The sequence below is a fragment of the Antechinus flavipes genome, chromosome 2 (genome assembly GCF_016432865.1).
Source record: "Antechinus flavipes isolate AdamAnt ecotype Samford, QLD, Australia chromosome 2, AdamAnt_v2, whole genome shotgun sequence".
Taxonomy (NCBI): Eukaryota; Metazoa; Chordata; class Mammalia; order Dasyuromorphia; family Dasyuridae; genus Antechinus; species Antechinus flavipes.
In genome coordinates this window covers 450,621,584-450,649,397 of record NC_067399.1, presented here as the reverse complement: position 1 = coordinate 450,649,397, position 27,814 = coordinate 450,621,584, and the positions used below count along the sequence as shown (strand labels likewise).

Below are 27,814 nucleotides of genomic sequence, written 5' to 3'. Positions count from 1 at the left end.
TTGGAATTCCAGAAGACATGGTAGAAGGGTTGGGCAGAACTGGAATGAGAAATCAGAAGAGAATGGTTGAAGGAGATGAAGATAAGTGTATGGGGACAGATGCTCTGAAGAAGGGTGATTTAGGCCATTAGGACTCGGTATCATTGAAAATAAGAAGAATGATGAAGGTTGGGGTTATAAAATTTTGTTACCACAGGAAGTTGTAGGAGTCATTCCTCTGTCTCCCCATAACCTCCAGAGTCAAATATGATCTTCTCTTTTTGACATTCACATCCCTTCAAAACTTGGATCCAACCCCCTCTCCAGCCTTTTTACAGATTAATTTCTGGTGTATATATTCTTCAGCCTAACCAAACCACACTCCCACATGACGTATTGCCTCCTGTGTCAGTTGTTCCCAAGGCTTGATCTTGCATCTTTTTCACTTCTTAGAATTCCAAATTTCCTTTAAAACTTAGCTCATATGCTACCTCCTATAAGCAGCCTTTATGATCCTACTATCTGCTGATTTTTTCCTCAAGTTGCCTTTTATTCATCTTGTACAAACTTATTTTGTATGTGTGTGTATTGCATATGTACTGTCTTCCCTTTTAGAATGTAAGCATCGTGAAGTCAGGAATGATTTCATTTATGTTTTTGATTGTAACATCTAGCACACTGCCTCGTATGTAGTAGGCACTTAATAAATGTTTGTTAATTGATTGATCATTAATTTCTGTTCCCCTTTTATTATATTCAATTTCCAGGTCTTCTACCTTTACAAGTCTCACTTATCTGTCTTTTTCTACTCAAATCACAATTCAGGCCCTCATTGCCTCTTGTTCAGATTATTGTACTAATCTCTTGTAATTGGCGATCCTGCCACCAGTCTTTCCCCTTTCCAATTTATCTTCTATATAGCTGCCAATTGCCATTCCCAAAACATAGATCTGATCATTCCATTTCCCTATTCAAAAACGTCCAGTGGTTCCCTATTATCTTGACCATAGGCTAAAATATGAATTCCTCCATTTGGCATTAAATAAAACTTTTTCACAATGTGATTTCAACCCAGAGGTACTGTAGAATAGCGGGGAAAGGATTAGATTTAGAATAAGAGGATATATATTAATTCCTATCTTTGTCATGTCCTACTTGTGTGACAGTGGGCAGGTCACTTAATCTTTCTAAGTAGCAATTTTCTCATCTATAAAGTGAGGGGAAAATAGGATTAACTAACCTTTAAGATCCCTTCCAGCTCAAAGTTATAATTATATGATCCTACCTTTCCAAGCTTTTTATATATCACTCCTTTTCACACATTCTTTGTTCCAGTTAAACTTACATATTTGCTGTTTTTTTTTCAGATATCCCCATATCTTTATATATGTACATATATATATACATGTATATATATATAAAATATGAAATTTGGGGAAAGGGATCTACCCCGGTGCTAGTAGACTCCTTCCCCCAAATTTCATATATATGTATATTATATATACATATATATATGTGTGTATATATATATATATACACACACACACACACACACATACATAAATGCATGTGTAATGTATACATATATAATATATGCACTCAGGTAATTATCTATCTATGTATGTACATATTTTATTTACTTATATGTGTGCAGTGATTTCCATCCCTTCCTCCTTCCTCCCTCCACATACACACATATATGTATGTATGTTTGCATGAACATATATGTATGTATATATCACAAATCATTTGTCCGTCTATCTATCTATCTATTTCTTCAATGAGGGGGAACCTACTCTTTCCCAAAGTAACTGATTTCCTTTGCTTTGCTAGGGAGGCGGGGTCTCCTGCAGGCCTTTCCATATTTTTGACTAGATTTGGTAAAATGATTAAAAGCATGGGGAATGTCAATTAGTCTTAGAGATTCCAGAAAGGAGTGAATATCTTTAGCTAGGGAAATCAAGGAAAGCATTAGGGAAGAGGTAGCATTCAAGTTAAGGATGCTGTGCAACAAGAGAACTGTTCAGTTCTGTAAACATATATTGTATCTAGGATATACTGCAACATATGTAACATATATAGGACTGCTTGCCATCTAGGGGAGGGGGTGGAGGGAGGGAGGGGAAAAATCAGAACAGAAGCGAGTGCAAGGGATAATGTTGTAAAAAAAATTACCCTGGCATGGATTCTGTCAATAAAAAGTTATTATAAAATTAAAAAAAAAGTTAAGGATGGGTAAGGTCTTTGGAAGTGTCTGCAAGCTCTAAGAGGCTTTAATTACATACCAATCGATTTCAAGGCAAAATCAGGCTTTTCAATGTAGTCTCCTTGTATTTTTTTCATTATGTTCTGTGCCACTAGGTCCTAAAGATAAAGAAAATTCAAGGTGTATATCTGGATAATCTTATATCTACATATTTGTGCTCATTCATATAGATTGGCAATCAAAAAAGTTAGGCCTGCAACCAAAATTGTCATATCTAGCAAAATTATCCATAATACTGAATGAAAAAAATGGACATTCAATGAACTTGAAGATTTTCAAGACTTTCTTTCAACTAAACCTGAATGCAATAGAAAATGTAACATATAAGAGCCAATATCAAAGATCATTTTCAAGGAACTTAACATGGACAAATTGTTTTATGTTTTTTCCATGGAAATGTATACCATATGTATAAGATTGACATCAGCAATTGGGTAGCTCAAAAGAAAGATTGTAGTAAAAAAGCAAAACTACCTAGGAAAAGATAAAAATAGTAATTATGGTACTCAAATGAGGTGCAGAGAAAGAATAGACACAGAGGCACTGGTGAGGTGGGGAGAGGAGGGCTTGTAGTTCTGCAAATCTACTTACTTCGGGTATGGGTTATATAAGACAATGCTACATATATACCATCAAGGGTATAGCATCCTTCAAAATCTATAATGAAATAAGGAGGGAGAGATAGGTGGAGGGGGAAGCAAAGGTTGGGGGAAGAAAGAAAATAAGGGAGGGATATATTGGTGGGTATTGGAATCCTTACAAAGTGATTAGAGTTGATAGAAACAATAATTATCTAACTTAGCATAGTTCAGTATGATTGATCTGATCCTTGTTTCTTCTGGTCCATAACAAGATCAGATCAATCATACTGAACCATGCTAAGTTAGATAATTATTGTCTCTATCAACTCTAATGACTTAACACTTTGTAAGGATTACAACAGGTGGGGGGAGGTAAAGTAATAGCAAAGCAAGTTAAGGAACAGATTTAAAGCAGAAGAGTTAGCAGGAATAGAAAAGAAATAAGTCAGACTTAAAGATTCAATTAAGAGAGAAATCTCTTTGTCAGCCATAGTTTTGGATGTATGTTTGCACGTGGGTGGATGTTTGTGTGTGTGTATGTATGTGTATACGTGTCTGAGGATAGGCGGATATGTATGCATGTTGCTCTATGTATATGTGTACATTTAGATTTGTGTTTGTGTAAGTGGGTTTGTAGGTGGCTGTGAATGTATATGTGACTATATGTGTATGTATGTATATATATTTATATATGTATATAATATATATCTGTGCTTAACTATAACTTGCTTGGAGAATGTGGTGGGGTTGGGGAACGAAAGGGGAAAAAAGAATAAAATTTTAAAAGTGCACTGGAGAGAACAAAAATAACCTACAAAGAAGCAAAAATGAAGATGGACATTCATGAATATAATTTCTTCTGCTACTATATATCTTAGCTTGAACTGGTAATTTATTCTTATATATTTCAAATATTCCCTGATATTCTTCTGGGTACTTGACAATGTTCTGTTCTATTCTTTTCTGTTTTGTTTTCCTCTTGTGTTTTTCTTTTTTTCCCCCTATTCTGTTTTATTAAATAAAATAAATTTAAAAAAAATAAAAGAAAGAATAAATGAAGCAAACACTAGAGGAACAGAATTGGAAAAGAAATGAACTATGGGAAGAGGAATTGGAAAGGAAATTAACAATTTGTCACAAGAGTTTCAAAACTTTTTCCAAGCAAAAAATTGCCTAAAACTTAGAAGGGCCAAAAATGACTTCAAGAGACAATAAGAAATATTAAAACAAAGTGAAAAGATTGGAAAAAATAGAATAAAATGCAAGCTATCTTCTAGCAAAAACAAGTCATGTGGAAAACAGATCAAGGAGAAAAAATTGGCTTATTAGACAATTTGAAATTTATGACAAAAAACATCTAGATACTATAGTTTAAGTAATCAAAAAATAAAACTACATGAATCTCTTAAAACCAAGGGCAAAGTGGAAATAGAAATAATTCACCAGTCAATGTCTAGGGCAAAAAAAAAAAAACCCAAATGAAAATTCCCAGAAACACTGTAACCAAAATCTAGATTTTTGAGGTCTAAGAAAAATTACTGCAAGAAACCATAAAGAAAGAATTCAAGTACTTAGGATCTACAATCAGAATCACACATCATTTAGCAGTCACTAATTTAAAGTAATAGAGTTTGGAATACTATATTCCAGAAAGAAAAATATAAAGACTTGGTAGCTAAGAGTGATTTAGCCAGCAAGAAGGAATATAATGCTGCAGGGGGAAAATAGATTTTAAAAAAATTAGAAGACTTCCAAGCATTCCTCATGAAAACACCAAAAGCATAAAGAAACTTTGAGGGGTAGACATAGGAATCAAAAGCAACATTTAAAGGTAAAAATGCTTACATTTTAATAAAAGGAGATATACATGTGTCTCCTCTGAACACAATTACCATTAGAATAGAAGGGGTTTAATTAAAGTCTAATTAAAGAGAAGTTCTGAGAATATTATGTCTTTGATGATTTAAAAGGAAAAATGTCAAGGTTCAGAAGAGGAATACACTGTGGAGGCTAGTAAAAGAGAAAGAGAGAATGGTTAGGGAAACTTCTCTCACATGATCAGCAAGTAGAAATATATGTAAACAGAGGAGGAGGGGGGGAACAGTTGACATGAACCTCACTTATCAGAAGATATGGTTCACTTATAAATGATGAAAGGAGGAAAAAAATATATATGTGCATAATTGAATACAGAAATATAATTCTCTCTACAGAGAAATACAGAATTAAGGTGAGGATAGATTAAGGGAGGGTTAATCCTAAGCAAAACAAACTTAAAAATATTAAAAGTATAACTCTTTTTGCCATGGCTAAGAACTGGAAAGTGAGAGGGTTCCTGTTAAATTAAGAAATGACTGAACAAATTGTGGTATATGAATGTGATGGAATTTGATAAATGAATGTGATGGAATATTATTGTTCTGTGAACAGTAATGAAGGGTATCATTTCTAAGAAACCTGGGACTAATATGAACTGATGCAGTGAAGTGAGCAAGGCTAGAATAATTTATACCAAGACAACAATATTATAAAGTCAAACAATTTTGAAAGACTTAAGAATTCCAATCATTATAATAATCAACAATGATTGCACAGAACTAATGAATAAACATGCTACCCACTTCCTAATAAAGTGAAAAACTACAAGAGTGCAAAATTGTGTATATATGTGTGCATGTTTGTGTATATATGAATACGTGTATACACATAGCATATTTATATGTATCTATGAATATAACTATAACTCATATGCATTTCATAAGTTCTCCTGTATACTTTTTGAAATAGATAATGACACAAATATATGTACATAATATTGTATATTTTGGTATAGCCAAAGTGAGAATTTGTTTTGCTTAATTACATATGTTTGTAAGAGGGTTTATTTTTTTTCTTCAGTTGGGGATGAGAGAATATGGAAGGGAGAAAAGGTAAATTTTTGTTGACTGAAAAATAAAATTTAATGAAAAAAACTGTAAGTGTAGGCTAAGTCAATTTTGAATCACATGGACTTCCAATCCATGATAAAGATTATGGGGGGAGGCAAGACAAGAAGGGGCTGGATAATCCTGTCATGCCTTGGTTGACTTACCTCATTAGACATGACTTTCACTTCTTGGATTTTGGCTGAAATTTGTTTCATGAGATTGTGGAGGGCTTGGATTTCTTCTGCATGTTTTCTCACCTTCTCCTGATAAAGCCTTTTTAAGGAGTGAATATAAAGGCTAAGAGGCGAATCAAAGTCTGATCAGACAAATTTACATGCAAAAATTCTAGAGATCTGAATGTGCTATCATCTCCATATAATTCAACAAGGTGAAGCAGCAGTCAAAAAGGCTGGAGTGATCTTAAGCTGCTTACTTATGTCTAGAATGGAGGAAGTGATTGCTGGGTCATATCTGGTCACAACAAATCTGACAATTCTGAGTCCTCATCTAGGACCCATACTTTTAGGAAGTTTATCAGCAAGCTGGGCACATAAAGAGAGAACTGAAACTAGAAATTCTGGTGCCATGTTGGAGGAGGAAGATCCTGTGGAGAAATCTCAGACTTTGTGACATAAATCCTCTGTGGGAACAACTCGAGTCAGTGCAGGAATAGAGAAAGCCTTATGATAGCTTTTTATTTTAAATAATTATATATGCTAACAAGATGTTAAGCTTAATTGTTTCTGCTTACTGAGAGTACAGATATTGTCATTCCTCTTTAGATTTCAGCTTCTTGAGGCAAAGCACTGATTGTTTCAGCATAGTTATAATTCTTCATTCAGGGGAGGTGACCCTGGGCAAATCATTTAACCCCAATTGCCACAAAACCCCTCAAAATTCAATTATGCTTTTTGGAAAATATTAATGCTTTAAATGTTCCTTGATTTCTTCCATGTAAACCCTATCTTCACTGATACAGATTCCAGACAATTCCATCACTTTGTTTGCCTGATAAATTCAACTTTCACTGAGTAACTTCATAGTAGTGACCCTCTCCATGCTTAACTATGGTATCCCTTGACCAAGAGACACAGTCCTAATTAAATAATGAAAATGAACCATGGGATTCATTTATAGATTGCTCTTATCCATGATCTCCTAGTTCCCATTGTACTTAGGCTTTAGTGCCCATCTTTATGCAATATGATTGTTTACTACCAGTAGGAAGATATTGACTTTGCTCTTTTATTTTCCAGCAATGATGATGTATATATATGATACAGCTATATTTTCTTCCACGCTTCCTATACCACATGTATAAGATGGATTTGGAAGATAAAATCTCCCAAATAAAATCTGTGGGCCAGGATTGGGGTCCAATCTGTGGCTAGGGTTAGGACTTAAGTCTGTGGATGAGGTTTGGGTTTCAGTCTATTATTGGGATTGGGCTCCAATCTTTGATCATAGTTAGCATTCATTCTTGAGCTTGAGGTCAGAGTTTAGTCTAATCTAGATTGCATTGTCAGGAATAGAGGCAAGGGACAAAGATCGGGTTGACTCAGATATTTGCACCTCAGATTATGACTTCAGTTGCAATATTCTTTAATATCTGAGTTAACTGGCCAGCAGCCCTGTCTCGGTATATGTCCTGTATGACATTACCTTGATTAAAGCTGGAAAATGTCTCTTCATTATGAAAGATCTCTTACCTTAGTTCTGTGAGTGATGAAATGGAGGTTTTGATCTGTGAAAGCAAAGAAGACACAATTGGCTATTTTGTTTCCTAGCTTCAAATCCCTCCCCCGTTTTTGATGAATGCAACAGGATGGACAGTCAGATGGGGACTCTTATTTCATATTGGTTAAAGGCATTGACCCTATCTTCATAGTTTGGACTTCACATATGTATAGCAATTCTATCAGATATAATGGGAGATGTGGTAAGATGTAAAAATTCAAGCTGAAAAGGGACTTTAAGAGATCATTTAATCTAACCCTCTCATTTTACAGGTTAGGAAAATGAAATCAAGAGAGGGGTCTAAGGTTATCCAACAGAATCCCATTCTTTGACTCAGATATGCAGAAACTCAGAGACTTGGTATTAGAAGTCATTTTTATTGTTCAGTTGTTTAGTCATGTTCAACTCTTTGTGACTTCATCTGGGGTTTTTTGGGCAAAGAAACCAGAGTGGTTTGCCATTTCCTTTTCCAGCTCATTTTATAGATGAGAAACTTAGGCAAATAAGGTTAAGTGACTTGCACAAGATCACATAGCTACTAAGTGTCAGAGACTGGATTTGAATTCAGGTGCTCCTAACCGCAGCCTGGGCATCATATCTACTGAGAGACCTAACTTCCCCTACAAGTCCTAGGATCATAGGTTTAAAGCTAGAAGGCATGACAGAAGCCATCTGGTCTAATTTTCTTATTTTAGTGATGAGAAAAATGAGGCTCTACATAATCAAGTGACTCATTCATGGTTATACAGTTTGTAACTGCTACAGCCGTGTGGGAAACCCAAGTCCTCCAGCTCCAAATTCTGTGCTCTTTCTAATAGGCATTAATGGGGATGGCAAGAGGAGTTACATTTCTCCAAGGGCCTTGAGAAGATCCAGGAAGTTGTCTGGACTGCATTTCCTCAGCCCATCAGCCTACAATAAGATCCTTTATTCTCTCTTTTGAGGGCCTCCCACCTTTTCTGTGTCTCATAGCCTAATAATTGCTTCTGTGCCTGTAGGTTTAATTGTTCTATGTCTGAATGCTATTTCTCCAGCTGAGCTATAAACTCTTGGTGATCTGGGCCATGTCTTCTTCCCATTTTACTTCCTCCCCATCTCAAGGGAAGGCTGGCCACATATTTTAGGCCTGATTGAGATACTGTTTTACATTTACATTCATCAATCATCTACAAACCACTTACCATGTGTCCAAATCTATCTATGGCCAATGCTGGGTCAATGCTCTAATTTCTAGCATGCTTCCAATGCTGGGAGAGGAGGAATAGGAGGGAGGAGTAATACAGAGATGGAAAAAGACATTATGATATAGTAGAAAGAGACCTGCCCTGAAGTCTTCATTCTACTTCTGTTCCTTTCATTGAATTGCTGGGGACCTGTGGACTAAGGTCCCTCATATCTAAAATAAAGTGTTTGAACTAGATTATTAGTCATAGAATCATAAATCTCAGAATCCATCTAGCCCAACCTGGATATGAAAAATAATTTTTTCTAGGATATTACTCTGCCCTCTGTCCCACCCATCTCCTCCCCTAGCCCTTTAACCACCTTTGTCAAGATTAAGTGACTTGTCCAGAGTCACACAGTCAAGTGATTGAGACACATCTTTTTAATTATGGTGCCCTATGGACCATGTTGCTTTTCCCCATGATAGGGGATCCTATCTCTTTGGGGTTAACTGACTATGTTATTTTAGATCATAGGATTCTAATTATATTTTTTCTTCTGAACTCTTTTGAAATCTACTTTTACTGAAATGGAGGGGGAATATCAGCTTTTTTCTCTTTATATATTACAGATTCCAAGACTGATAGTCACTACCATAATTTCTACTTTAGTTACCAGTTACATAGCTCAGGAGATAGAGCACTGGGTTTAAAATCAGAAAGCCCTGGGTTCAAATCCAGCCTTACATGCTTTATAGCTGTATGACATTGGTAAATCATTTAATTTCTGCCTGCCTCAGTTCCCTCAGCAGTAAAACCAAGATAATAATAGCACCCACTTCCCAGGGGTTGTTATAAGAATCAAATGAGAATGTACTTAGCACAGTGCCTGGCACATAGGAGGTTCTTAATACTTGTTTCTTTGTCTTTCCTTGTGATAATTGGGATCAGAATCACAGTTCCCCTTGCTGATTCCTCCACTTTTTGAATCAGGTTACTTCTACCTCTGAGGTTAGGTGGTTTTGTGACTTGGGCCAGAGTTTGGCGTCAGGATGCTAGTCTAAGGTTTCTAGCAGTTCTGACATTCATTTTTCATTATGAAATGTGGTCAAAGAGCTTACAAACTAGTGGGTATTGGAAGACATAGTCAGAAATACTGGTTATACAAAATAAAATGTATTTATTGCACAGGAGAAAAATTATAGTTCATTTTAAGGAACATTTTTTGAGTGACTATTATATCTACAATCTAGTCTTGGTTGAGGTTGGAATGGCTAGATTATATTAAATATCACCTTTTAAAATTCTTCCTGATGTAGTCAGAAACAAAATTTAGCCCTTTATCATCTTTTTTTTATGTACTTTGTTTATCCATGCATTCTTGAATGCCACCCACCTCACCTGAAGTCCTCATGTTTATTCTCCCTGTATCCAGTTTGGTTGGCAAGTACATAATGATACACCAGAAGGCTGTGAAGGGAACAAGAGGGAGAGTGAGACCTATCCCACTGTCTTAGCTCTGGAGTAGCCTTGAGACTCTGATTACTAAGCATGGGGTTGGTCTGTCTTTTGTGGTATCCTTCAGAAGACAACACAAACATTATATACACTCAAGCCTTTTCCTTTTCTGCTTGTTGTGGGAACTGCAATTCTAATCACAGCCATCCAAGCTGTAAGTTGGAAAGGCATTCTATAGTCATGTGTATTTTAGAATTATAGGATTTGGAATTGAGATTGGCGAAGAAAAGTTTCTAAACTAGGGGGTGCTATCAAAAGTAGAAAAAAGTACTAATAGAGAATGTAAGGGCTTCAGTAAAAGAAAGGTAAGGCAGATATAAAGGTGGGAGGAGTCACCCCAAGTCAGCCTAATCTCTTTCACAATTTTGTTGATGGATGGTGCTATGTCCAGAGATTATCGGCCCAAGATTTAGGTTATTTTTTAGTACATACCAAACACACAGAAGAACACAATGGACAGCTTCTCCACCAATTTATGAAGCAAATTCTTGCTATAAAAAGGGATAGAACAGTATGTCAAGTTTCTTTGTTCAAGGACCTTAAAGGTCATCTAGTACAATCCCCTGCTTGATCCTTGATCCTCTACATAGCATCTCTCGGCAGAGAATTTTGGTTTGCCCTTCTCCAATGATGTTCTCTATCCCAAGACAATCCATTTCTTTGTTGGATAACTTTTAAGTTTTAGGAAGTTTTCCTAAGACTGAGCTGGAACATGCATCCAATTTTGTCCTTTGGGGCCAAGCAGAATGAGTCAAAATATTTCTTCCACCTAAAAATAGTCCAGATATTAAAAGAGAGCCATCTTTGGGATTTAGAGCTGACAGAGCCCTCAGAGACCATTTAAGTCAACATTTTCACTTTACAATTAAGCATAATGGGACTGAGGGAGGTTGAGAAGTTAGATGGTCCAGTGGATAGAATGTTGGGCCTGGAGTCAGGAATACGTGAATTCAAATCCAGTCTCAAATTCTTACTGGGAAAGTCACTTAACCTCAGTCTGCTTCAGTTTCCTCAACTATAAAATGGGAATAATGACAGCACCCATCTCATAGGGTGGTTGTGAGAATTAAATGAGATGTATGTAAAAATGTTTATTATTGTACCTGGAACATAATAGTTGATTGCTTGGATCCTCTCAAGTAATTTGGCCAAAATCAGTTAGCTAGTGGTGGGGCCTGATTTAATCTTTTGTCTTCTGGGTTAAAATAGTAACCTAACAATTTTTTTGACATGTTGATCTGCTTTCTGATGTTCTGTTTTGAAAGCAATAGTAAAGGACAGATACCACTTTTTTATTCTATGATTAGATTATATCAGATAACATCTCTTTGAAGTCTTCCCTGATCTAGGCAGAAATGAAATTTAACACTTTATCATCCTTCCCCAATGTGCTTTATTTATTCATCAGTTTAACAACTTACTAAACTAAATGCAAGCACTATGCTTTTCCCATTTGAGTTTGTATTATGTTTATCTTTGACCAAATTGTATTAAATTAGACTGCTAGTTTTCTGAGATACAAAAGGAAGAAAACAAGTTTTAAGTATTTATTGTGTATCAGGCATGGTTGTAAGTGCTTTATACATATTATCACATTCAAGCCTCGCAACAATGTTGGAATTGAATATTCCATTGAATATTGAATATTTATCCTCCATTTTGCAGAGGAGAAAGACTGAGGCAGATGGTGTTTAACTCTTGTCCTGGGTCACATAGCTAAAAAGTATTTGAGACCAGGTTTGCATTCAGATCTCCATTTTAGAGTCAGAACTTTAGCCACTATATTATCTAATTGCCTCTGGAAGGAATATTCATATTTGTATTCCTTGAAGTAGTCAATACAATGTATTTATTATACATAATAGGTACAAAAAATGTTCATGGAATGAAGAAATGAATGAATTAAATGAGTGACAAGTTAATTTTATTTTAAGGTTTATTTGTAGCTACTCCCTTATATTTAGTGCTATTATTATTTGTTACTAAGCCAATATAGTTGCCCATTCACATCTCAACATTTAGCAGGACCATTGGTTCTCAGAGGTATAATTTTTGAGGTATGTGTGTAGTGTGTGGATCTATGGTAGGGGCTGCATAAATATAATTAGGTCTGGAGCAAGGGAGAAGAATGTGGAAGGGAAGACATAGACTAAATTCTAAGGGTGCTTTTTTCCAGTTTGCTTGGGGTGTGTCTCCTAACAACTGCCATCTCCCAGTTCAATTTCTGACTCTGACCCCAATCTTCTGGAATATATAGAATTCAAATTTTCTCCTTTGGTCTTAAGCCCATACTCTCTCAAGTCAAGACCCAGCAAGATCATATTCTCACCTGGTTTGGATATAGCTGCAGGCCTGATTTTCCAAATAAGTGATGGAGGAAGATATGCTTTCAGGGGTTGTGAAAGAACCCTTATCTCTAACTTTTCCCTCAGCCATGATATTCTTGCCTGATCATTAGAACCATTTGGACTTACTGTTTTTAAACATTAGAAACTAAGAGGTGCTTGCCAATTAGGGAACAGCTGGACAAAATTGTAGTCTGTAAATACAAAGAATATTATTGTGCCATAAGAAAAGAAGTGGAAAGTTTCAGAGAAAACTGATAAGACCTCTAGGAACTGATGCAGAATAAAGTGAACAGAGCCAAGAGAGTGGTTTAAAAGATGATAATGAAAGTATAAAGAAAAAAATAACTTTGAAGAACTTTAGAACTTTGCTCAATGCAATGACAAACCATAATTCCAACTTACTGAAGATACAGCCTGCCATTCACTTCCTCCCAGAGGGAAAAAATGGACTTAAAATTCAAAATGAAATTTGGCTAATGAAAGAATTTGCTTTGTTGGTTAGTGCATGTGTATTATTATTATTACATTATCAACATTATTACATATTATTAATATAGTATTATTACACATTTTAAAGCTTTTGTTTTATTTTATTTTATTATTATTATTTTTTTTTTTTGTTATATTCACTGGGAAGAGGTTGGAATGGGGGCGGGGAGACAAAAATCAATGCATACTAGTTCTATTTGTAGTTAAAAGTAATAAAAGAAACCTATGCTCCATTCTCTTTCATTTATCTGGCATTAAATCATTCTACATGCTACATGCTACAAAAAAGTGCTTCTGGGAGGGGGCCACAATCTATGAGTATAGGAGTCCATATACTATGGAATATCTGAGCAGGTCTTCCTTTAAGCAGATTTTGATATGGGGGAGGAGGAGAGATCAGGGAAAGAGATAAGAAGAAGGCATCAAAACTTTGAGAAAAATATCTTGAAGTTAATGGGGAGATGGGGACTACCCTCTATTGGGACCACACTTTGCAGACTTCATCTTTCTGCAGACTAATAATAAATGACAAGAGGTTTCTTCCTTTCTTCTTGGTTTATTAACCTCTATACCTGCCCTTGTAGCACACTCACCCCATCTTGCTGTATCCTAAGATCTACCTCCTGGTCCATTTCTTAAAGGATATATATTCAGTGAAAGATTTATTCAAACAAAGTGTGTAGGAATATAAAATTTTCTTTTTTAAAAACCTAGGTATGCGGAAACTTCAAAAATTAAACAGAATAATTTCTGAATTAACATAGTTTTGGACAATCTGTAGTTTGGGCTGCTTCTTTCAGAATATTTAACCATAAATCAGTTCTGTATTGGATGCTGGATAATGTTGCTTAGAGAATCTGCGGCTGTTTGAATGCATCATCAACTGGTATATTTAATTGGCTTGGTCAATTAAAGGCCCAGGCCTTTGCTTGCTGCTATGAGGGAGACAGAATTAGGTCACCAACTCTCTCACCACAGAGAGGAAGAAACTTTCCTCATGGGGAGTGAAGACTAATAACTATATAGAAATTACATAATTCTATAAAAAAGTTTATATCCAAGGAACAGAATCTCAGAAGAGGGAGAGTTCCCTGTGGGCTGTATTGTGTTGAGAAGTGTTTATTAGTCCTGGAAATAAAGATATGATTTGGTGAAGAGAAGGAAGGACACTATTATTAGGTAGGACATTGAAAGTATCTGGAAATGGCAATGCTTATGGCATATTTCGGGTCTATAAGGAGTGGCTTAGCTGGATTTGAGGAATGATGATGAGGGCAGCTAGATTTAATAGTGTTTTGGGAAAATTCATTTTAGAGAGAAGCAACAGACATTACATCCAGTAGGGAAACCAACTCTTTCCTCAGGGAAGACCAAGATATTTCTGGATGACTTTAATTGTTCAGAAGTTTCCCTTCATCTTCTACTTATTGATGCCAGCTCTAACTTGAAGACCATGCTCACCTTTCTCTTAAGTCTTCTCTTTTGGCTAAATATTTCCAGTTCTTCCAGTTGATGCTTACAGGGCATGATGTTAACACCCAGCATCATCCTGGGTTAGGTGATGTAGTGAGTGGACAGAGCACTGGTCCTGAAGTCAGGCAGACTCATCTTTGGAGTTCAAGTCTGACCTCAAACATTTACTAGCTGTGTGACCCTGAGCAAGTCTCTTAACCCCTTTTGCCTCAGTTTCCTCATCTGTAAAATGAGTTGGAGAAAGAATTTGGCAAGACAACTCCAAATGGGGTCATGAAGAGTCAGACATGACTGAGAAGTGACTGAATATATGGGTCTGACCTGGTAGAGAACAGTTATTCTTTTCACATCATGATATTCCCCTGAATTGATTTTGATATATTATAGGTTGGCATAAGAAATTAAATAGGAATTTTGAGAAGTTTTGCAGAAGCTGTAGATGACTTACAAAGACCAGTAGTTGATACAGAAAAAAGTTTAGAAATTATAAAATATGTGTACAGTATTGTGTAATATAGCTTATGATCAAATACTTAACCTAAATTTTAGGGTAAGGCATTGTAGATACCATATAAAAGAAAAAAATCAGACAACTTCTCTATATAAAGGGAAGGTCAAATTTTTTATGTGGATTTTCTAAATCATAGGAGAGCCGCACCCCTAACCCTAGTGATCTGGAAGGAATAACTGTATAGCAGGACTATCACCTCCGGACATTGTATCTCTCTTCTAATGCAGAGTAAGAGCTGTTTTTTCCTGGCTCCCTTGTCACTGGAATTGAGGAGCAGGAATGTGGCAGGCCAAATGTGGAGGACAGATTGAAGTAGAAGACTCAAGCTTGGTAATTCATCTAGGAGGCTGTTATAATAGCCAGAGTGGTGTAATGGAAACAACTGGATTTGGAGTAAGAGATCTGGGTTTAAATCCTGTCTCTTTACCTCTGATTGTGGTTAAGTCACTTAACTAAACTCTGAGAATGAACTCAAATATTCCTTTTAACTCTAAAACTATGATTCCAAAACCTCAGGTGAGAAGTGATTAGATCTGAACTTGGGTGATTTTGGAGATGGATGCAAGAGATATTTTAAAGGAAGAGTTGAGAAACTGAAAATTTGATTTGATTTGGATATCCTAGATTCTTCTATCCCTGTCCTCATTTGGCTTAATTGGTTTTCCTTGCTTATGATTTTCTCCCTGCCCTCCCCCATTCCCACCTTCCCTTACATCCCTCCTTGCTTTTCTCTCTACCCCAAACCCTGCTTGATCTTCAGGATTCATCTCAAAGCTTGCCTTTACCAAGAAACTAAGAAGCTTTTCTTTACTACTTTAGGACACACTGGATTTTCTCTCTTATGTCTCCCTCTGTACCTTATTCCCTCTCTGCTTCTCTTTTTCTCCTCCTATGTCTTTCTCCTCTTTCTCTGTCTGTCTCTCCCCTCCCTATCTCTGTCTCTCTCTTTTGTCTCCTCTCTTTATCTTTCTCCCGTATCTCATTCTGTCTGTCTCTCTGCCTCTTTCTGTTTTTCTATATTTGTCTCTGTCTGTTTGTCTGACTGTATGTCTCTCCTCTCTTTCAGTCTCTTTCACTTCTCTTTCTCTCCTGTCTCTCTCTTATATGTATAGGTATCTCTCTCTTATATGTAGGCCAGTCCTACCTTGTGCCTGGGAGACCCAGGCATGACCACACCCCCATTTTTTGTAACCTTTCCAGGGGTCATTATTTAGGTTATCTAGCTGACTCTATCATTTTCCCCAGGGACCTTGGACTGAGCATCAGTTCTCAGTGATCTGATTTCCACTCGATCTATTGCTTTCCTCTCTTTCACTACCCTGGGACTGGGTTTTGTACTCACAGTGTTGCTTCCCCTGTCTGGGTCCTCCCAATGTACTTGGGGAAGAGGTGAAGTTTATGGACAGTTTTTCTCAGGTTGGAGATAAAACAGATGATCTGAACTGTGGAGACAAGAGGGTTGTGAGCTACACCACCCTGTAGGTAGTAGGGAACAGAGGCTTTAGGGGGGAAGAAAAGGCCTCTGGGAAGAATGGAGGGGGAGAGGGAAAAAGGGATCCCTGGTTTGAAGGAAATTTCTAGGGTCAAGAAAACAGGGGAGACATATTCTGGACATTAAGCTAATACTAGTCCATGGAATGTTGAGGATTTAGAATCAAATCATAGAAGATACAATGACAAAGTTAGATGAGATCTTAGGACATGAAAACATAAAATGTTAGAGCTCAGTGGCACTTAAAATATGGAATGTCAAAACTGAGAGGTATATTAAAATACAGAAAATAGAATATTAGAATGGTAAGTCACCATTTTATCAAAACCCATAATTTTACAGTGAGGGAAACTGAAGACCCAAGAGAGGTAATTTGTCTATTTCATTGTTTCTTAGTCTTAGAGACTTGAATAAAACAGAATTAAGCAAGAGTCTTCTGATTTTAAGCCTTGGGTTCTCTGTGACCCTGAGAAAGTTAATTTCTCTTTCTTCATCTGTAAAGGGGAACAATAATCATTGTTATTCCTCATTGAAGTATTGTGAAGATCAAAGGGGATAACTACCTTTCAAAATTCTTTGGGACCAGGTAGTATTAGAAATAATAGCGATAGCTTACATTTGTAGAATACTTTAATATCTACAAAGGACTTTTCTAACAAGTAGCTTGTGAGACATAGGATAAATATACTTATCCCTACTTTAAAGATGAGAAGCTATTATTAATAGGTATTTTGTATCTACTGTGTACCAGGAACTGTGTTAAACATGGAAAATACAAAAAGAGACAAAAGACAGCCCCTTCTCTGAAAAAGCTCACAATGAAATGGGGGAGAAAGCATGCAAAGTATGTACAAACAAGTTACACACAGGATAATTAGGAAAAACTTATAGAAAGAAGGCACTAAAATTAAGAAGGATTGGGAAAAGGATTCCTGCAAAGAGTGGCTTTATAGATGATACTTGAAGTAAGCCATGGAAGCTAGAAGCTAGATATGAGGAGAGAGAGCATTACATGCATGGGGGACAGTCAGAGAAGTACCCAGAGTTGGGATATTGAAAGGTCTTCTTTAAGAAACAGCAAGGAAGACAGTGGATTAAAAGGTGCAAGGTCTAAGAAGCTAAGAAAGGTGGAGTGAGTATTAGGTTATTAAAAGTCAAATTGAGAATTTTGTATATTTGATCCTAGAGGTAATTAGAGTGTGACCATGGGAGTGATATAGTTAGACCTGTAATTTAGGAAAATCACTTTGGTGGCTTAGTGGAGAATGGACTTCAGCAAGGAGAGACTTGTGGCAGATAGATTAACCACAAGGTTATTTAAATTTTCTAGACATGAAGAAGTAATGATGTGCACTAGGGTTAAGGCAGAGAGAGAGAGAGGGAGGATGTATTTGAGGGAATGTTGCAAAGGCAAAATCAAGAGGCATTGGCAACAGATTATATATGGGAAGATGAGAAATATGAACAACCAAGAAAAGTGAACTACCAAGGATAATAACTAGGTTTTGAATCTAGGGGACTGTGAGGATAGTGGTACCCTCAATAGTGAAAAGAAAAAATTGAACAGGGAGAAAATTTGGAGAAAAGAATGAATTCAGTTTTGAATATGTTAAGATGTCAACTGGACATCTAGACATAGATGCTGAAAGATAGATGGAGATGAGAGTCTGGAGGTCAGCTAAGAAAAATTAGGGCTGCATAAGTAGATTTGAGAATCATCATCATAGTTGGAAAATCTGGAAAGCAATATGGCAGAAACTAGGTATAGACCAACATCTTGTACTGTAGAACAACAGAAGTTCAGAATGGGTAGATGATTTACATATAACAGATGATACCATAGACAAATTGGAAAAGCATGGGATAATTTATTAGATCTATTAGATTTGTCAGAGCATTACAAAATGCAAAAGAATTTTGATTATATAAAATTAGAAAGTTTTTGCACTGATGAAACTAATGTAACCAAAATCAAAAAGAAATCAGAAAACTGAGAGGAAATTTTGCAACAAGTATCTCTGAAAAAGGTCTCATTTGTCATCTATATAGAATTGAGTTAAATTTATGTAAATATAAGTCATTCCCCAATTGACGAATGGTCAAAGGACATGAATAGGCAAGTTTCAGACAATCAAAGCTATCCATAGTTATGTGAAAAAAAAATACTCTAAGTCACTATTGATGGGAGGGATATAAATTAAAACAACTTAGAGAAAACATCTCACAACTATCAGTTAGTTAAAGTGATAGAATAGGAAAATGACAAGTGCTGGAGGGGATGTGGGAAAATTGGAACACTAATGCGTTGTTGGTGGAGCTGTGAACTGATCCAATCACTCACTCTATAGAGTAATTTGGAACTCTGCTCATAGGACTATAAAACTATGCATACCCTTTAATTCAGCAATATCACTGCTAGGTCTATATTCCAACGTCCTAAAGTAAGGGAAAAATATTTATAGCAGCTCTTTTTGTGGTGGCTAAGAATTGGAAATAATGAGAATGTTCATCAATTGGACAATGGCTAAACAAATTATGGTACATAGTTGTGAATGAATATGATTGTGTTGTTAGAAATCACAAGCAAACTGACCACAAACATCTGGAAAGACTTACGAAAACTGATGCAAAGTGAAGTGAACAGAATCAGGAGAACATAGTACACAGTAGCAGCAAGATTATATGATGAATTGTCAATGGCTTAGTTATTCTCAGCAATACCGTGATCCAAATCAATCCCAAAAGACTGATGGTGAAGTACTCTCTGCCCCAAGAGAAAGAATGGATGCTCTTATAATACAGATGAAGCATGACACTTTTTCATTCTCTGTCATTATTTTTAAAATTCAAGTCTTCTTGTATAAAATGACTAATATGGAAGTGTTTTACACGATTGCATATGCATAAACTATGTAGGACTGCTTACTATTTCAGGATGGAAGTAGAGAGGGAAAGAGAATGTATAACTCAAAACTATAAAAAAGTTTAAAAATTGTTTTAACATCGAATTTGGGAAAAATAAAATATAATTAAAAAGAATCATCACCATAGAGATTATAATTAATCTATAGGAGCTGATGAGATCACAAGAGAAGAAATATGAAGAAAAATGGGAAGAGGAACCAGGATAGAGCCCTATTAGACAAATTAACAAGCTTGACCTGAATGAAGTTTCAACCAAGAATACTGAGAAAGAGCAATCAAATAGCGAGGAGAAAATCAGAAGAGATTAGTGTCCTGAAAACCTAGAGAGCACAGAATTATCAAGTAGAAGAGGGTAATTGGAAGTATCAAAGGCTGCAGAGAAATCAAGAAGGATGAGGATTGCGAAAAAGCCATTGGATTTGTCAATTAAGAAATCATTGGTGATTTGGAGGGAACAATTTCAGTTCAGTGATGAGATCAAAAGACAGATTATAGAGTTCAGCAGAGGGAAAGAGGAGAGGAAGTGAAGGTACCTATTGTAAACAGCTTTCTCAAGGAATTTAGACACAAGATTTGTCTAGGGTTCCAAAGCTCAAAAAGGCATTAGAATCAGGATTCAAATCCAAATATCTCCAGTGGTTTTTCTATAGCACCATCTTCTTTTTCTTCATGATTTTACATCCATTTTTCAGAAAGACTGCTAGACTTGAAATCTAGCTCTGAGCATTTGTTACTGTTAAGAGTTCCTAAAAGTAATCATGTAATGGTTACTGGACAATTACTAACCATTAATCATAAACAATAACTAGTAATGACTCATTATGAGTGAGAATTTCTATTAATAATTATAAAAGAGTGCCACCTTATATATGGAGATGATATTTAAGCTCACTCAGATTAGATGCTTTGAGGTATGCTTCTAGTAGGGACTGGGTGGTATTGTGTGTTCCTGTTTTTGGGGAAGGAAATTGGCCAAGTTCAGGGCAGAATTATGAGTACTCTCAGAGCAGATAGATCTTCATCAGTGCCCTTGAGTTCTCTGGTGGATTTGAAAAGAATACTAACAAAGTCCTCCCAAGGAACCTTACCAATGGGATAGGCTGATAGTGGGTACAAGTCAAATTCCCATGATGCTTTGGGCCCTTAGCATCAGGCCATCCCAAGGAGATGGCAAATGCTTCATCTTTCATACATACGTACGTACTCAGACTGCTTAGCAAGTTTCTGCAAGAGGAAGGGATGATAGCCGTGACTATTTGGGGTGAATCTTCTTCACCTGTTTGAGGACACAAAAATGAATTTAATTAAGTAACAGAAACATTTAAAGAAGTCTTATCCAAATCCTGTGACTAAACTCATCGAGTTAGAGAATTCTGAGATACTTTAAAAATCATTTACCTAGTATGCTCTTCTTTCTTATTTTACAGAGGAAAAAAACACTGAAGTTTTAGTAAAAAAAAATCACTTGGCTAAAGCCATGCAGATAGAAAGTAGAAGATCTAGGTTTTGAAGTCTGCTCTTCTGACTTTAAATCCATTATTAGTCATTATAGAGAAGAGCTCCACTGTCCCTAAGAAGTTCCCCTGGGAATCCAGAGGAGAAGAGGGAGTTAGCCAGTCTAGCCCTATGGAGGATCAAACTCACTCATCAATGATAGTGGAAGTAGAGAAAGGCCCCAGTACAACATTACATAACAACTCCAGTCCTGCTATCACTCCCACCTCATTCTCCTGAAACCCAGAGGGTCCCGGAGCTAGCTGAGTTTTTGCCTAGTCTCTCTCACCTAGAGCCAGGCCTCTACCTCACTTCCTGGCCAATCATGCTGCTGTGTAGCTCTTCCCAACTTCCAGTTCCTCTTTGTGTGTGATATGAAAGTCATTCAACAGTCATCAAATATTTATTGCTTTCTATGGTACTACAGAAAGGCTTCAGGAAGGATGTGAATTTGCTGAGAGGAGAGGTTGTTTTACTTTTTTTGTATCTATCTCTTCAAAGTTTAGCAGAACCCCTAGTATGAATTGAGTGCTTAGTAAATTATCTATATCTATCTATCTATCTATCTATCTATCTATCTATCTATCTACCTGTCTGCCTGTCAGTCTGTCTTTTTCTCTATCTATCAAATTAAAGCACACATAAATCCCACCTTGCCTCCAAATCTATTGCTCTTTCTATTACATCATGCATTTGGTCAAATATCCTTATCTTTGGTCTATGAGCAGCTTGTAAATTAGTATATAAGATTTTGTCTATCTGACCTCCGGGAGGGGATTGTTAAGAGAGTCATGGCTATTAGATGCAAGTGTGCAAGTTTCACTTTGGTCAGCCCTGGGAGCCAGGGTTGGATGGGGATGATTTGAAGATAACTAAAGAAGATTTGCCTCCCCTGGAATCATAAACACAAGGTGCCACCATCATCATGATGCCTTGAGTAGGCAGAGGACTGACTAGATAGTTCTGGAAGGGACTAGACTTTAAGAGACTTTTACCTTTTTGTGCTGGGGGTTTGGGGTTTCCCAAATAGTCCAATTATTTCCAGGATGTCCTGGCTGAATTTTGTTCTAGAGGAAGGTTAAGATAGTGGAAATATATAGATGCACAATCCAAATAAGATAACATAAAGTAGGTACTATTATAAAGAAACAGAGTGAGAGAGGCTAAATAAGTTTCTCAGAGGAACACAGCTATAAATCATCTGAAATAGTCTTGGCTCTTAATCTTCCTGACCCCACAAATAGCTATCTATGATGATAACCAGCTGCCTCAGGGAGACAGAGACCTGGTGCTATGAGGAAGTGGAGGAGGGAGCTACCAATTGATTCATTTTCTGGGTGACAAGAACATCCTTTATCCCAAAACCTCGCTTCCTGTTCACTGATGTGTAACTGAAATCACACCATTAGCTCTCCTTTATTCCTTTACTTTGAGATAGTTTAAAATGTAAATATGGCTCCCCTATTCTTCCCCACCTTCAGATGTGAAATAGAACCTTCTAGACACAGTCATAGGACCTGGATTTTAATCCTAGCTCTGTCATTTACTAGCATGTTACCTGAGCCTGATTCCTGTCTGTAAATGGGAAAAATAATATTTGTCCTGCTTTCATTATAGAGTTTTTGAGAGGTTTAAAATAAAAGTTCCTGATGATTACAAAACATACGTAAATGTGACTGTTATCAGTCACTGATCACTGAATATTGGAGGATTTCTCAGTTTCTTGTTTGGAAAGAGAGGAAGAGAGAGAATGGTAACAGTGCTTTAATGGCCTTATCAGCATACTGGGAAAGAGCACCTAAAGACGTGCATCAAAGACAACTTTAGCTAGTGGTTCTCTTTGAGAACAAAGGACCACTAGAATCAACAGCACCAACACCAGCACCAGCACAACCACACCAGTTTTACTGGTGTCCTACGGCTGTTTTTAATTCTTCCTACCCTCCATACCCCTACTTACTGGTGCTCTGCTCACTGGTTCGGGTGACCAAGTAGGAGTCTTCAGGACTCTCATTCATACTTCCTTCGTCAGATACTGTGAGAGTTTGGTTTCGAGATGATGGCCTAGGGGGAGAGAATCACATTCAGACAGTCAATAAGCATTTATTAAGTGACTATATGTCAGGCACTGAGCTAAGGGTGAGAACTAAAAAAGAAGCGACAGTTCCTGTCTTTAATCTGATGGGGACACAACAAACAGATATGGATAAACAAGCTATATGTACAGGATAGATAGGAAATATTAAGAGAGTAAAGGTACTAGAATTAAGAAGTATTGAGAAAGGCTTGCCATAGATAGTGGGGATTTAGCTAGAAGGAGGCTGAAAAGAAACCAGGAAATCCTAGCAGTGAAGCATTCTAGGTGTGGAAGACAACCTGAGAAATTGCTTGAGATGGGAGATAGTATCTTGTTAGTGGAACAGCTAAGAGGACAGTTTCACTGGCTGGAAGAGTATCTGAGGAGAATAGCAGAGAGTAAAAAGATTGGAAAGAGTGGGGTTAGGTTATGGAGGACTTTGAATACCAAACAGAGAATTTTGCATTTGATCTCAGAGATAAGTCACTGGACTTTATTGAGTAGGGGTAGAGGTGGGGGTGGGAGTGGGTGGGAGGGGACCTGGTTGGATATGCAGCTTAGGAAAATCAATCTCCTTCAAATACCCTCAGTGTACTCACTTTCCACCTCAGTCTTTGCACACTGCTAGAGTTACCATCCCATTTCTATCCTATCTCAGTCTTTGTACAGACTATCTGCCATACAATTGTAATTCAATCAACATTAAGCACTTGCTATGTACCTATCAGGCACTGTACTGGGGAGATAAGAAGAGGCAAAAAGATAGTTCCTACCCACAGAAAGCTTAAATCTAATTGGGAAGACAACATGCAAAGAAATATATACAAAGCAAGCTTATGACTGGTTAAATTGGATATGATTAAAAGAGAGAAAGCACTGGAATTTTAAGAGGGGTTGGGGAATGTTTCCTATAGGAGATAGGCTTTTACTTGAATTTAAAGTTAGCTAGGGAGGTCAGTAGACAGAGCAGAGGAGGGAGATCCTTCCAAGTATGGAGGAGAGAGTAAAAAGAAAATGTTGAGAACTGGGAGATGGAGTGAAAGAGCAGGAGGCCAATGTCACTGTATCAGAATACTTGTCAGAGTATCTCATTTAAGAAGCCTGGAAAGATAGCAGGGGCTAGGTTGTGAAGGGCTTTGGATGTCAAACAGCATTTTATATTTGCACATGAAGCAATAGGAATCCACAGGAGTTTGTTGAGAAAGAGAAAGAGAGAGAGAGGGAGAAAAAGAGGGAGAGGGAGAGGGAGAGAGGGAAGGAGAAAGGAGAAGGAGAGGGAGAGAGAGAAAGAGACAAGAGACAGAGACAGAGAGAGAAAAAGAGAGAGAGAGAGACAGAGAAAAAGAGAGAGTGGAGAGGGAGAAACAGAGGAAGAGGGAGAGGGAGAGGAAGAGAGGGAGGGAGAAAAGGAGGAGAGGGAGAGAGAGAGAAAGAAAGAGGGAAGGGGGGGCGCAGACAGGAGAGGGAGAGGGAGATTGAAGAGAGTTATGATCAGACTTGTGTTTAAGGAAAAGCATTTTAGGGGCTGAATGGATTGGAATAGGGACAAACTTGAGGCAAGTAAATCCACCAGCAGGCTTTTTTGATAGTTCAGATGTGAGATGATGAGTTGCAGTAGCAAGAAGCAAAAGTAGCAAGAGTGGTAGCAGAGGATTTATTCAAGAGATGTTGAAAAAGTGAAATCTGGAGACCTCCACAAAAGCTTGGATTCCATCTTCTCATCACACTACATTCAAGAATTTTGGTGGAGCTGAAATTTGAATTCCAGCCTTCTGATTTCTCTCTGCTTGCCCCTGTCCTCCAGATCAGTTATGCTGCTAGTATTGGTCATGAAGCGTTCTTCAAGTGCCTACAAAATACTGTTCACAAATTTTATGATTAGAAATAGTCACTGCCAGTCAGTGGCACTAATGAGTAGGCACCCACTGGACACACAAGAAATTACACATGTGAGTATGTTTGTGTATATATGAATGTGTGTAAACATGATTTCCCAGGTGGTTCTCATATTTCCTTAGCTTGTGACTATTGAAGAGAATGTGCATATATTTCCTTTATTTTAATTTAAAAAAATTAATAGTATTTTAGTTTTCCCAATTACATATAAAGACAATTTTTAACATTTATTAAAAAAAATTTGAGTTTTACATTTTCTTCTCCCTTCTCTCATTTCCTCTTTCCCTAAGCTAGTAAACAATGTAGTATATGTGATATATGTGTCATATACATATATTTTCATTGTAATGTTTCTTGCTTTGATTCATTCTATGGCTTTTTGTTGAAATAATGAATTGGTGGGGACAGATTCTTTGAAACTGATGCTGTCTCAGAAATTTTGGAACATACAATCAGTAAAACCTCAAGTCATCCTTTTTATTTTTTGCCCTGAATCCTTTCCTCTTCCTAGTTTCCCTGTACCATTATGCTTTCAATCACCCACATTAAAATATCAGAATCCCCTTGACTCTCCACTTTCAATCACTTCCCATTCCACCCCTGGTTATTGGAGGCCTATCAATTCTTCCTCTCCAACATCTATTCCATTCAACTTCTTCCCTCCACTCACAATTCTACTCCCCTAGTTCAGGGCCTTTTTGCTATTGTAATCATTTCCTAATTGATTCCTGTGGCTCAAGTATCCCACTCCAGACCTTTCCCCACATAGTTGCCAAAGTGACTTCCTAAAACACAGGTTTGACCAGATCTCTCTTTTGCTCAAGAAGCCTCAGTGGCTCTCTGTTGCCTCCAAGATAAAATGCAAACTTCCATATTTGTCATTTAAAACCTTTCAAAATCTGTCTCTGTTCTTTCTTTGCAGGTTTATTTCAAATTATTCACTTTTGTAACTTCTATCATCTAGACAAACTATCTTAGGGAATACTTCCAATTCATATTTAATTTCATATTCTGTCTTTTTTGCAAAGACTGTCTCCCATACCTGAAATGCAGGGGAACACAGAGGCCTGGAGAGTAGAATTGATTTGTCCAAAGACATGTAATGAGTGAGTCTCGTGGATTCTTGACTTGCCTTCAAGGTTTAGCTTAAATACTACTTCCTTTTCAAGGGCTACTCTGATGTCCTTAATTGCTGTCATCCTCCTCACTCTCATGAAATTACTTTGTATTTTCTTTCTTTTTAAAAAATTAAAATTCATTTTAAACTTAAAAATAAAAGACAAAAAGAATACATCTTTAAAACAGCACAACATAAAAAGATTCAACATAAAATCATGAATTTCCACTTCACACCATTTACTTTTTTTGAAAAATGTAATAAATACCATATATCGTTTTCAAACCTATCATGCTTTTCTGTGCTTTCTTCTAAGTTTTTTTTTCTCTGTGTATTTTTAAATGTTTTTTTTTCCTCTCTCCCAACCCTGCTCTAGAGGAGGTTGCCATTAGACATAAATATATGTATATACATATATAATCACATATATGTGTATATATACACATACATGTAAAACCATAATCTACATCTATTTATCACTTCTTTCTCTGGATGTGGATGGCACCTGTCTATTTTCTTTACTTATCTGTGCTCGCACTATTTGTTATCAGTAGAATATAAGACCTTCAAAGACATATCTTGTCTTTGGCCTTGGATCCCCAACATCTACCATGATGCCTGGAACTTCATAAATAGCTATTGTATTCATGCATGTGTATAACACGAATGAATGAATAAATGAATGTAGGTTACGACAAAACTTTGAAAGCACCTTCTTCTAAAAGGATTTCCTGGGCAGGGCACCTTCCTGTGAACCAACAAGCCCTTCCTTAGGAGATCATACCAGGGACAGAATATGGGGATCAGAACCTAGCTGTCCCCCTTCCCAGGAGGCTGGGTCAGAGGCAGAGCTTGAGGAACGTAGACCTTTACTTCTTCCTCCTCAAAAAGGGCAAATCAAATTGGGTCCCTTCCAGGCAGTCCCAGTACCAAGCCCCTGTGCTCCCTGGAGGTCTTTTCTCCCTCCCTCCATTCCAGGTATCTTGCTAAACTTCAAGATTTTCTCTACCTTCTGGATCTGGTCAATGGAGTTGGGGTTGGATCCCTGTCACTCTCAATCTCTGTTCTGTTGGAACAGTCAATTGAATGTCCCCTTTGATTCCGACGCATATTTTTCTTCCTCAGATTCCACTGGAGGGCTTCGTTCAAAGAATGGGGTATCGCTACACTATATTGGGAAGAAAGGTACTAGATATTGGGCAAACTCCTGCTTTGGGACACCATAAAGATGTCCTGTCAAGGATAGACAGAGAGGTTTATGGAAGCCGCCTTAACTCAGTGTGACCTCACAGATGGGCTAGTGACTTCACAGATGGAGGCAGGCTCAGAACACAACACAGACACACTGTAGTCCCATTCACAGCACCGGAACCCTAGATCTGACATCTAATTAGCTTTCCTTTGCTGGAGTGTACAGTGTAACCACTCTATATGGAACTATTGAATGTCAGATGGTGACTTCCCATTTGATCTGCCTTACTCTTTTTTTTACAGGGACAGATGGTAAAACACAGAGAATTGATTTGCCCAAACCTAATATATGAGAAAGAAAGAAAGAGAGAGGGAAAGAGAGAGAGAAAGAGAGATAGAGATAAAGAGAGATAAAGAGATAGATAGAGATAAAGAGAGAAAGAAAGAGAGAGAGAAAAAGAGATAGCTAGAGATAAAGAGAGAAAGACAGACAGAGAGAAAGAGATAGATAGAAATAGAGAAAGAGATAGAAATAAAGAGAGAGAGAGAAAGAGAGAGAGATAGAGATAGAGATAAAGAAAGAAAGACACACACAGAGAGAAAGAGATAGAGATAGAAAGAGAGAAAGAG

The 27,814-nt window shown here is 37.0% G+C and overlaps 1 protein-coding gene across 1 annotated transcript in view; it reads right to left on the bottom strand.

Annotated features, from left to right (window-relative positions):
* Window positions 1-27,229, bottom strand: part of SUN5 (Sad1 and UNC84 domain containing 5) — a 43,633-nt gene extending 16,404 nt beyond the window's left edge. The window contains exons 1-9 of the mRNA XM_051979368.1: window positions 27,003-27,229; window positions 22,864-22,967; window positions 20,614-20,685; window positions 16,335-16,434; window positions 10,604-10,662; window positions 10,050-10,123; window positions 7,463-7,497; window positions 5,918-6,026; window positions 2,265-2,343 (exon numbers count right to left, since the gene is read on the bottom strand). Of these exons, the coding sequence (XP_051835328.1) occupies window positions 2,265-2,343; window positions 5,918-6,026; window positions 7,463-7,497; window positions 10,050-10,123; window positions 10,604-10,662; window positions 16,335-16,434; window positions 20,614-20,685; window positions 22,864-22,967; window positions 27,003-27,103 (733 nt within the window). The 5' untranslated portion in view covers window positions 27,104-27,229. The remainder of the gene's footprint in view (window positions 1-2,264; window positions 2,344-5,917; window positions 6,027-7,462; window positions 7,498-10,049; window positions 10,124-10,603; window positions 10,663-16,334; window positions 16,435-20,613; window positions 20,686-22,863; window positions 22,968-27,002) is intronic.
* Between the last annotated feature and the right edge of the window lie 585 nt (window positions 27,230-27,814).